The sequence below is a fragment of the Rhinolophus hipposideros genome, assembly GCF_964194185.1.
Source record: "Rhinolophus hipposideros genome assembly, chromosome: 13".
Classification (NCBI taxonomy): domain Eukaryota; kingdom Metazoa; phylum Chordata; class Mammalia; order Chiroptera; family Rhinolophidae; genus Rhinolophus; species Rhinolophus hipposideros.
In genome coordinates this window covers 24448506-24460835 of record NC_138059.1, presented here as the reverse complement: position 1 = coordinate 24460835, position 12330 = coordinate 24448506, and the positions used below count along the sequence as shown (strand labels likewise).

At 32.0% G+C, this 12330-nt stretch overlaps 1 protein-coding gene across 3 annotated transcripts in view; it reads left to right on the top strand.

Moving 5' to 3' along the window:
• EMC2 (ER membrane protein complex subunit 2) overlaps window positions 1–12330 on the top strand; it is a 46849-nt gene that overhangs the window by 8331 nt on the left and 26188 nt on the right. For all 3 annotated transcript variants that reach the window (XM_081070864.1, XM_081070863.1, XM_081070865.1), the window contains exons 4-5: window positions 1404–1489; window positions 8490–8547. In XM_081070864.1, the coding sequence (XP_080926990.1) occupies window positions 1404–1489; window positions 8490–8547 (144 nt within the window). The remainder of the gene's footprint in view (window positions 1–1403; window positions 1490–8489; window positions 8548–12330) is intronic.

The window sequence follows — 12330 nt, the reverse complement described above, 5'->3', positions numbered from 1 at the left end:
GTATACATAAACAGTGGAGCTGTCAGTGGTAAAAAATATTCCACTAAACTTTTTTGGATTACCTTTAGACCCTGTGACACAGTCTTTTGAATATCCACAGAGATGGCAGCTTATATCTTGAGGGACGTTTTGAATTTTTTTTTAAATAGCCAAATGCCATTTGATAATGTAGCGAATCAAGTTAAATAATAATATTGATAAACAAGGAAGGAGATCACATTAGATAACTTTTTTTGGTAACAGTATTTTTTAATGGTTCAGAATATCTACACAGTTAGCTTGATTGACTGACCTACTATGAGTTTTGCATGATGTCAAAGAAATAAGCATCATTTTCAGTTTTGATTAACTTGGACATTTTTCTTAGTTTGGCAAATTTTTAGCCAGAGACTTTGCACTTATATTTCTAAATCATGTTAAAACTTACTTTATTACTGGTTAATAGTGTCTTTACTAATTAAAGACATTTTTTTTTTCTTAACTATGCTTTGGGGCACTAGAATGGACCATTGTTATAATCCTAACCATTTCTAACACGTTCAAGAGTCTTGTAATACCGCAAATGTTGCTGAGAGCATATTAGATACTCAATAAATATTTGGTTACTTATTTACCGTGTCCCCCAAAAAGTAAGACTGAGCCAGACCATCAACTCTAATGCATCTTGTGGAGCAAAAATTAATATAAGACCTGGTATTATGTTATACCCAGTATTATATAAGACCCGGTCTTATTTTACTATAATTTTTGTTCCAAAAGACGCATTGGAGCTGATGGTCCCGATAGGTCATATTTTTGGGGAAACATGGTAGTTGAGTTGATGGGTGAATTATGGATCTCTGCCTAAAGGAGATTGGTATTTTATAGGTATGGTGTCTATATTTCATGACCCCAAAATCAGAATATGTATACTGACAAGATAATTAATTAATAATGTGATTTCAAAAGGGAAAAATTAAAGTGTTAGTATTATTTGCTATGGACTTGAGAGTACTACCAAAAAACTTAATTTTTATCAAGAGAATGCTTATGCAATAGTTAGGAAGAAAAGACCAGGAAACTGTTGTAGGCGTTTAAGTGGGGCCTAACACATTATGTAAGCAATTTTTAAGGAGCAATATGGTAATAGTATTTGAAGAGTTATTAGTGGGTGTCATGAGCTGTTCATTTTCCCAGTTTGCAACATGGTCAATATCTGAGAACTGATTGTTGCTCTCAGTGTAGTTTCAAAGTTCTTTTACCCCATTGTTCATCACTGATTAATTTATCTTCATATCATTATCACACAAAGGAAATTAGTTTAGATACATTGAAGACTTATATAGGCCATTCCTTGTAGCCTATTTAGTATATGTAATGTAATTACTACTCTTCAAGTCTTTTTTCCCAATTATTTCTTTCAGTTTTGTCTTCAAGAGTTGAGAAGACAGTTCCCTGGTAGTCACAGAGTCAAGCGACTAACTGGCATGAGATTTGAAGCCATGGAAAGGTAACTGAATCTTGTTAGTGGTATGAACATCATTGATTATGTGATCTCTCTTGATACTGAGCTTCAAAGTAGTGTCAGAGTGCTTCTCAACATAAATCCTGGCACTTACTCCAATAAATAGGATTTGACATAAGAGTGTAATCTGCCTACCATCTCTGGTCTAGTGAAATGGGATCGTGCTTTAGAGTAAAATCTTCAGATCCTGGTTCTAGGATTTATTAGCTATTTACCTAGCAAATTATTTACCTTCAAGCTTTTTCAGCCTCACTCCTCTGTAAAACAAGAATGTTATCAACTTCTCAGGGTTGTTTTGGGAATTGGTGATGCTATATGCATATAGGACAAGCATGTACTCAAGGTATGGAAGCTGTTTTTATTTACTTTATTGATATATGATTGACACATAACATTGTATTAGTTTCAGGTGTACAACATAATGAATTGGTATATGTACATACTGTCATGATTACAGTAAGTTTAGTTAATGTCTGTCACCACACATAGTATATAAATTCTTTTTTCTTGTAAGGAGAACTTTTAAGATATATTCTCTTAGCAACCTTCAAATATACAACATAGTGTTGGTAGTTATAGTAACCATGCTGTACATTACATCCCCAGGACTTACTTATTGTGTAACTGGAAGGTTGTACCTTTTGACCACCTTCAACTATTTCAGCCACCCCACCAGCCCTACCTCTGGCAACCACCAATTTGTTTTCTGTATCTAAGAGTTCAGGTTATTTCTGATTGCACGTATAAGTGAGATCATATAGTATTTGTCTTTTTGTCTGACTTATTTACACTTAGCATAATGCCCTGAAGATCCCTCCAGATTGTCATAAATGGCAGAATTTCCTTCATTTTTATGGGTGAATAATATTACATTATATACCAGGGTGCCAAAAAATGTATACAAGCGGACACTTTGGTCAGCGTTGCTCAAGCAGTAGTTCACCATAATCAGAAATGTCTGGACGCTGATAGTAACCACTTTGAGTACCTCTTGTAATTGCAGAAGTCAAACGTGACTTGTATTCATCTTTTGTTATTGGTATATATTGAATATTACAATTTTAATACAGTTTTCCTTTCTTAAAGTGTGTATACATTTTTTTGGGCATCATATACATATCTATATATCTACATAGATATATATATATATACATACGATATATATATATGTGTATATATATATATATATATCACATATATATCACAACTTTTTTATTCATTCATCTGTTGATAGAGACTTAGATTGTTCCGTGTCTTGGTTATGTAAATAATGCTGCAGTGAACATGGAGGCGCATATATCTTTTCAAGATAGTGCTTTTGTTTCCTTCAGATAAATACCCACAAGTGGAATTGCTGGATCAAATGATAGTTCTATTTTTAATTTTTTAGGGAGTATCCGTACTGTTTTCCGTAGTGGTTGTATCAATTTACATTCCCACCAGTAATGCACAAACATTCCCTTTCCTCCACATCCTTGCCAGCACTATGTCTGGTGTTTTTGATAATTGCCATTCTAACAGGTATAAGGTGATAATCTCATTGTGGTTTTGATTTTCATTTCCCTGATGATCCGTGATGTTGAGTGCCTTTTCATGAACCTGTTGGCCATTTGTATGTCTTTGGAAAAATGTCTGCTCAGTTCCTCTATCCCTTTTTTACTTGGTTTGTTTGTTTTTGTTTGCTTTTGAGTTGTATGAGTTTTTTTATATATATTTGAATATTAACCCCTTACTAGATGTATGATTTCTATTTTCTCCCATTCTATATGTTGCTTTTTCATTTTGTTGGTGGTTTCCTTTGCTGTACAGAGCTTTTTAGTTTGGTGTAGTTTCATTTGTTTCTTTTTGCTTTTATTACCTTTGCTTTTGCTGTCAAATCCAAAAAGTCATCATGAAGACTGATGTCAGGGAGCTTACCTCCTATTTTCTTCTAGGAGTTTTACAGTTTCAGATCTTATAATATATTCAGATCTTATAATACATTCCAGTTTCAGATCTTATAACTCAGTCTATTTTGAGTTGATTTTTTGGGTGTGGTCCAGTTTCGTTCTTTGGCATGTGGCTGTCCAGTTTTCTGGACACTATTCTTTTTTAATATTATTTATTTCTTTTCTTTTTCAGTTACAGTTGACATTCAGTATTATTTTATATTAGTTTCAGGTGTGCAACATAGTGGTTAGACATTTATATACTTTACACAGTGATCCCCCTGGTTAGTATGTACCCACCTGCACTATACATAATTGTTGCAACATATTGACTATATTCTCTACAGAGAACAAACTGATGGTTGCTGGAGGGAAGGTAGGTGAAAAAGGTAAAGGGATTAAGAAATATAATTTGGTAGTTACAATGTAATCACAGGGATGTTAACACGTTTATTGAAGAGACTATCCTATCTCCTTTGTATATTCTTAGCTTTTTGTTGTAAATTAATTGACCATATATGCGTGGGTTTACTTTTGGGCTCTCTATTCTGTTCCATTGAACTGTATGTCTGTTTTTATGCCATGCCATACTGTTTTGATTACTGTAGCTTTGTAATATAGTTTGAAATCAGGAAGCACGATAACTCCAGCTTTGTTCTTTTTTTCCTCAAGATTGCTTTGGCTATTCGGGTTTTTTTTCAGGTTCCATAGAAATTTTAGGATTGTTTGTTCTGTTTCTATGAAAAATGCCATTGGAATTTTGATAGTGATTGTACTGAATCTGTAAATTGCTTTGGGTAGTAGGGACATTTCATCAATGTTAGTTCTTCCTATCCTTGAGCATCGAATATCTTTCCATTTATTTGTGTCATTTTTATTTATTTATTTATTTATTTTAAATTAATCTCATTTCAGTTTACAAGACTTTCAGGTACAGGGTTCTTTGTTTAAATTTCAGTTTTCAGTATACAGGGCTTTTAGTGTACAGGGTTCTTTGGCAAAATTTATTCCTAGGCATTGTATTCTTTTTGATACAGTTATAAATGGGATTGTTTTCTTAATTTTTCTTTCTGATAGATTATTATCAGTGTATTGAGACACAACAGATTTTTGTATATTGATTTTATATCCTACAACTTCACTGAATTTGTGTATTAGTTCTAAGTTTTTGGTGGAGTCTTGTGCTGCAGTAAGCCATGATTATCTGCATGCACTGTCTCCCAGCTTTGGGGGTAGCGGTTTGCTCTGTGACTTTAATTCTCTGATGGATCTAAGAAGAGTTGTTGGATTGTTCAGTTTGTTCATCTTTTTTCGTGTGAGAATGGGAATGATGACTTCCATGGTCTTTACATGCTGGTCCAGGAACCAGAAATCCTGAGCATTTTTCATAGAATTATTGGCCATTTGTATATTACTTCTTTAGAGAACTGTCTATTCATATTCTTTGTTTTTAAATTGAATTATTTGTGTCTTTATTATTTAGTTGTAAGAGTTCTTTAGATACAGTCTAGTTACAAGTTCCTTATCAGATAGATGATTTGCAAAAATTTTCTGGTATTATGTGGGTTGTCTTTTTCATTTGCTTAATGGTGTCCTTTAATTACAGAAATTTTTGGTGTTTTATGAAGTCTAGCTCATTTTTTGTTGTTGTTGCTTATACTTTTGGTGTCCTTATCTAGAAACTATTGCCTAATCCAAGGTCACAAAGATACATATCTTCTAAGAGTTTTATAGTTTTAGTTTTTATATTTAGGTCTTTGACCCATTTTTTATGTTAATATTTATAAGTTAATCTTTTTTATGGTGTGAGGTGGGTGTGCAGCATCATTCTGCATGTGAATATCCAGTTGTCCTGGCACCATTTGCTGAAAAGATTGTGCTTTTCGTATTTGTCTTGGCACCCTTGTTGAAAATCAATTGAATGTAAATGTGAGGGTTGATTTCTGGGCTTTAGTTCTATTCCATTGAGTTATGTGTTTATCATATCCCATACTATATTGATTCTATACTGTATTGATATTGTAGCTTTGGAGTAAGTTCTGAAATTGGGCAGTGTGAATCCTTCAACTTTTTTTGTTTTTGTTTTTTTAAGATTATTTTGTGTGTTCTGAGTCCTTTGAATTTACACGTAAATTTTAGGATCAGCTTATTACTTGTTACCTTTTTTAGCTTGGTGTTTTAGGTAAGACAGAGTTAACTTGTACTTTGAGTATAGTAGACTTTTGTCATGCTAAATGTATTAAGTTTTTCTCAATGCCTTTACTCCTTGGCTTACGTGTGTGTGTGTGTGTGTGTGTGTGTGTGTGTGTGTACATTTTAATGTCTTGGGATCCTCTCTGTAAGTAAGCAAAGGGAATAAAGAAAAATAAATAAAATTGTTTAGGTTAGCAGAAACTAATTTAGAATTAGAGGACAGAATGGAAGAAATTTGCAAAGGATAGCTCCTGAATCAGTGTTCTACTCTAATACCACTTTGTTGTATTTCAGGCAGTATGAATTCCTAGACCATTTTTAAGATAATGTGAATAGCAAAACACATCCTGTAGTCCAAGATAAATGATTTTTAAAAGTGTGTTGTAAAAGTGTGTTATAAAGAGGTACTAGTTTCCAAAGCACACATTTTAACAGTTATTATTTTTCTACCCTATTTCTAAACATAAAAAATTGATATGGTAGCAATAATTTATTTTTAAGTATTAACTCAGGTTTTCTAAGAAACCTAGTGAACTTTGATTTCTTTAAAGCCTTATTCTTTAATGGAAAACCACATCACCATTTTACTTAAGTTTTACTGTTTTTATCTGAAAGAGTGGATATTATGTGTCTTTGTTACATAGGATCATTAATCATTGATTCTCATACATGATTGTGTAAATTAGAATGACCTGTGGTGTTTTAAAAAATATGTAGTTGCCTGGTCCCCACTTTCGTGAGATCAATCTATTAGGAGTATAATCCAAATTTTTATTTAAAAAGCCCTGCAGGTGAATAGACAGGTGGGTATGAGAACATTGATGACTAAAGTACGTTTTTGTGGACCTTCAGTGTGTTAGTCAGGATTCTGTAGGAAAACAGAACCAATAGGATATAGAACCGTGTGTGTGTGTGTGTGTGTGTGTGTGTGTGTGTGTGTGTACAGAACCATATATAAATGGAGATTTATTAGAAATTGACTCACTCAATTTTGGAAGCTTTGAAGTCCCAGGATCTGCCATGTGCAAGCTGGAGACCCAGCAAAGTTGTGCTGTAATTCAGTCTGAGTCTGAGTCCAGGGGCTGAAAGAGAACTAAGGGAGTCAGTGGTATAAATCCCAGTCTGAGGGCAAGGGGAGATGAGGTGAGAGATCCCACCTCAACAGCGAGGCAATAGTAAAAAGGGTTGAATTACTCTTTCCTTCACTTTTGTACTATTCCAGCCCTCAGGGGATTGGATGATACCCACCCTCCTTGGGGAGGGAAATGTATTTTACTGGGTCCGTGGATTCAAATGTTAATCTCATCCTGAAATACCCTCAGACACACCTAGAAATAATGTTTAATCTGGGTACCCCATGGTCAGTCAAGTTGACCATAAAATTAACCATCACACTCAGTTTTTACATAATTTTTTAAAAAATTATAACTTAAATATGTTCAAATATAAAACTAGGTACTAGTGCCTTATGTGTATTGTTTTTGTACAACTTTGAAAGCAACGAATGGTTTCATATCTCCCTCTGTGTTTTCCCAGAGGTTTGTTTCCCAGAGGTTTTATAGTTGGAAGAAGATTCCCCAGTGAGTCTCATATACTGTGTCTTGTGAGAAAATCTGGTCTATAGCACTAATTTTGCCCTATTTATATACTTTATTGTTTTGTTTTAGTATTATTTAATGATTTTATTTTCTGTTTCTCCATTTAGTTGCAGATTCTTAATAGGCTAGCATACCTATTGTATTACTATGTATTTGATGTCCAAACTGATTTTCTTTGTTTGAAATATTGCTAAGTCTGATTGATTTATTGTGCAGGGATGCAATTTGACTCTCACATATTATGGGTACATTTACAAATTATCTACTTTTATTTTTCTCAGTAGTCTGCTTCAGGTAAAGAATTCTTACCTATTGGTGTAATCGTAATCACAAATACAGGTTTGAGTACTAAAATTGTGGGCATTCAGTAAAATATGTCATCATGATGATACAGAATATTCATATCTATCTTTCAGATAACATTAAAAGAAAAATGTAAAATTAAAATATTCTCACAGAGAACTTATGAATAGATCTCAAGAATATATTTGTTATTCTTAGTTTTCGAAACACTGCTGTAAAAGTTTTTAAATACTGTATTTTGCTTTCTCTAAAGATCTGTATTCAGAAGTGAAGAAATTGATGAGAAAGTCGTTGGGGGTTGTCAATATGGTTAGGAAAGAATTTCAGACTCACTCAGCTATTTCCTTGCTCCCTAATCAAGATTACTATATATAAGACCACATAGTTAGGTAAAGTTCTTCATGTCATTTCTGATGTATCTTTCCCTTTGATTCTCTATCACATAATGTGAATTTTGGCTTCTTAGTTATATGCTGTCATAGTTATTTTTTCATTTGATAAATTTGTTAACTGTTTCCCTTATGAGATTTTAACCCAGCAAAGATTAAGTATTGCATATGCGTATTTAATGGATGCTTAATGAATTGACTGAATCAACTCAACTAAGAAAAGCTGTTATAAATATTCATTAAAGGAGAATTAATATGTAGATCATTTTCTTGTGAATGTATTTGTTATAATTAAACTTCTTCTTATGTTTTATTGGCTGTAATTTTAGGTATATCTTGGACCATAAAAGTATCTGTACCACTAGTTTTTACTTTTGTAATTAGGTCAAATTAAATCAGTATATTTTTGAAGTAAGTTTTTCTATAAATACTTTATACCTTAGTTTTTTTCTTAAAAAATGACACTGTAGTAAACTTTTACTGTTATATGAAGGGAAGAGACTTGGATAGCAATTATAAATGCATTTAAAACCCCGCCAGTTTAATCTTGATGTTTCTTTTTCTTTTTAAATAGATATGATGATGCTATACAGCTATATGATCGAATTTTACATGAAGATCCAACTAACACTGTAAGTTAGCTGATTGTTCTGAAGGTCATGTACAGTTTATTTCAAAAGGCAAAATGAATTCATTCTGAAATACTGGAAAAATGCATATGGAACCATGTTTTTTATCTTCTTATTTTAAATATTTCATGATCGGCCATTTTTAAAAATAGATTTTAAAGTCTTCAGTAAAATTTGACTTGTGAGATATCTTAATTAGAAAGAAACTAGTTGAAGTTAGGAAAGAAAGAATTTTATGTGCTTCCATGAAAGCCCAGCAGAGCTTAGTGTTTTTGTAATATTTTGTTGAAGTTTAGGAAATAGTAACTTGACTCATTTGTGTAAACATTTTAGTTGCCTTAATGAAAAATGACAGAAGTCATTTCAGTTACTAGTATATGGAATTAATGAAGGTGTTTTGTTTTGATTTTGTTTTTTTCTGCCTTATATCTGAATAACTATGTGTGTGTATGTGTGTGTGTGTGTGTATATTTAAAGAAAAACAAATATCTTTAATGTATCTTAATTTTGAACAAATAATTTATATAGTTTATTGGACAGAATATTTTTTCCCAATATACTTATATGATGTTATTTGTTTAAAAAATATCCTGGTGAAAAAAAAAGTTCTTATTATTGAAAACATTTTAGTTTACTATTGGTATAATGTCTTCCTTTAGATTTATCTTTAAATGAAAAGTTTAAGAGTGAATTTAGATAATCCCTCAGGTATTTTAATGTTTTATGTTATAATGTCCATGCACACATGTGCTTGCTAAAAGAAAAATTTGTATTTGTATTTGTACTTTTTTTTCTTTTAAAAGAAGAAATTTTTATATTGACACATAATACAAATACATGAAGGTTGTCTCTTATTTGGCAAGTAGTTCATTAAAAATGCACATTTTAAACAATCATAATATATGATTATGGGTTACAAAATGCAGAAATATTAATAATTGAATATCAGCTACTTGATTCATTTTTAATAAGCTATTTATGCTAAGTTGGGAAATGATTTACTATTGAAGTGTGCAATTTCTAGATAGCATTTATCCTAGGCATTCATTGGTCATGAATCTCTGATCACTGTTTACCCCTTTTGTTATTTTATGGTAATACTTACGTATATTGCTTAAATGGTAATTTTTTTCCAGCTTTATTGAGATATAATTGACCAGTAGCATTATATAAGTTTGTTACATAATGTAGTGATCTGACATCATATGTATATATTGTGAAATGGTTTATATTTGTGCTTATGATATTGTACCCCAGGGAAACTTCCTAGGTTTTTTTGTTTGTTTGTTTGTTTTTATTGGTAGATATTTGAATGGCAAAGATTTATTATTTTGTGAAGATCTCAGAATATAGAAAATTCAGGGAAAAGTTTCGGCATAGCAGGAAGCCTACCTGTTTTAAAAAACAAAAACAAGAAACAGTTTCTTTTAATTTTTTTTCTAGCTATTTCCAATGAAAAGAAAGTTAAAATTGGAAAGTTTTGAATAATTTCCTCATCTTAACTATTCGAATGGCTTGCCATCTGTCTTAATAAAATAATCTCTTATGAAAAGCACCATTTTTCGTTTCCTGAAGATTTTCTCATGTACTTATTTCAGTTATAAGATTTCACCACAGTTTCAAAGATATTCATTTTTCATGCAGCCATGTATTGAAAAAGTGAAATCAAGTTTCTGAAAAAAGTTTGAGCTTCATCTATTTTTCTCATACTAGGTTAAAAATCAATAGCTTGTAATTTATGTTCTTGGATTTGGGAGACAAACATTTTATTTTTGTGTCAGTTTAAGTTGAGGATAAGTTATTTCCCTTTTTCAAGATCTAAGATAATATGTAATTAAATATTGTTCTTTTTTTTAGTACTTTCTACTTTTTATGGCTTTAAGCCTGGCTAAAAGAGAAATCCAAACGATTCCCTTCATAGATTGTATGAAGTGGTAGTAACTAAATCCCTTAGTTGTTAGTTAGGTAAACAATTAGAACAAGGTGACTAAATTCAGCTTTGCTAAATGTATTCTTTTTTCAAATATTATCTTTATCTAACCTCTCTTCAGGCTCTTCTGTCCTGTAAATGTTTATTGAGTGTATTTCATGAGCCACCAAAGTGTTGGTGTTACTAAGAATAAACATATTGTTTGCTGTTATTATATCCCTAGAAAGCACTGTCATAGACATTGAGGGACATACAAAGACATGTAAGACCTAGAACTAATAAAGTCTAGTAAGGGAAGACTGTACTTATATTACATAGTTAAATTATTATGTAGAAGACATCACAGTTCATTTTTTCAAAGTAACTTTATCATCTCAAAAATGGGAAAGTTCAGTTGTATCCTCATCTATAGTTACAATTCAAGCTTTTATACTGTAGTTCTTTGCATTGTCTAAAAGTGATTATACAATTCTTTTATTGGTCTTGTGCCTCCATGTTCCTAGATATCCAGTATTGAAATGAGGTTGTTCATTCAAGCTCTCAGTAATTCTCTTTGCCTTTCACATGAATTTATTATTCTTTCATAAAACATTTGTTGAGTGCTTGCAATGTACTTGGTTGTGGGAACAGAAGGATGAATTAGACACCAACTTTGACTTTGCTTTTAGGGAGACAGTATAATGTAATGAACGAACAGATTATGGACTTTGAAATAGACTTATTAAATACTGAATCTTTGGTGACTTGCTGTGTGATTTTTGAGCCTTGTAGGCCTTGAAAGATGAGTGTGGCTTGAGACAAAAATGGTGGGCTCTGGAAAGAGATTATATTTCATGAATGGCATGAGTAAGCTCTATCATGATTAAAGCACAAGGCCTACCTAGGGAAGAAAGAATAAAGTGATTAGAATGGAACTTTACAAATTTTTCTTTAGAAGTTTTCAGATTTTTGCTGAAATGGGACATCTCCCACCTGGTTTTTAAAAGTCGTGAAATATTCTTTTGAAAAAGTAATTCATACCCATGTTAAAAATTACAGAAAATACAAAAGAATATATGGTGAAAAAAGTCTTTCTTCTCACTCTGATCTCAATTCCTCCTTCACTTAGTCAAACACTGTTGACAATTTCTTGTGTATTCTTCCAGAAAGTGTTTTCTCATACACACAGTATGTGCACGTGCATATGTGTGTATCTCTTTTGACAGGGAGAGTTGCTGGAAATGCAAATGGTAGCAGACTTCATCTAGCAATATATTTTAACCATCATGCACGACCTATCAGCACTTCCTTTACATCATCCTTTGAGTAGCTGCATAGCAGTGCGTTGCATGGATGTGTAGTATCTATCTTGATGAAAAACGGTTTCTGTTAGTCCCCTTAGGGGAATCCTTAGGTTGATTCTGATATCTTTCTCCCAGAAATAGCATTGCAATGGATGCCATTTGTAAGAGTCCTAGAATGAAATATCTAAGTCAGGAAGTTCTATGCATTTTAAATTTTGTTAGATGTTACCGAATTTCCCTCCACAAAGGCTTTTTAGCTGTCTGTACTCATTTCTGTGGTGTGTGAAGAGTTCTTGTTTCCCTGTATCCTCCCATATGGCTTACTACCAGCTGTTTTTGTTTTCAACCTTTGCCAGTCTGATTGGTTAAAAATATCTTGTTGTAATTTGTGTTATGAGTGATATTGAATATCTTTTAATATGCTTTAAAAGCCATTTGTGTTTCTTTTTCTGAACTGTCTCCTTTAACACTTTTTTTATTTTTTTAAAGATTTTTATTAAAAAAATATAGCTAACATACAACATTATATCAGTTTAAAGTGTACACCATAGTTGTTTAGCATTTATATATCTA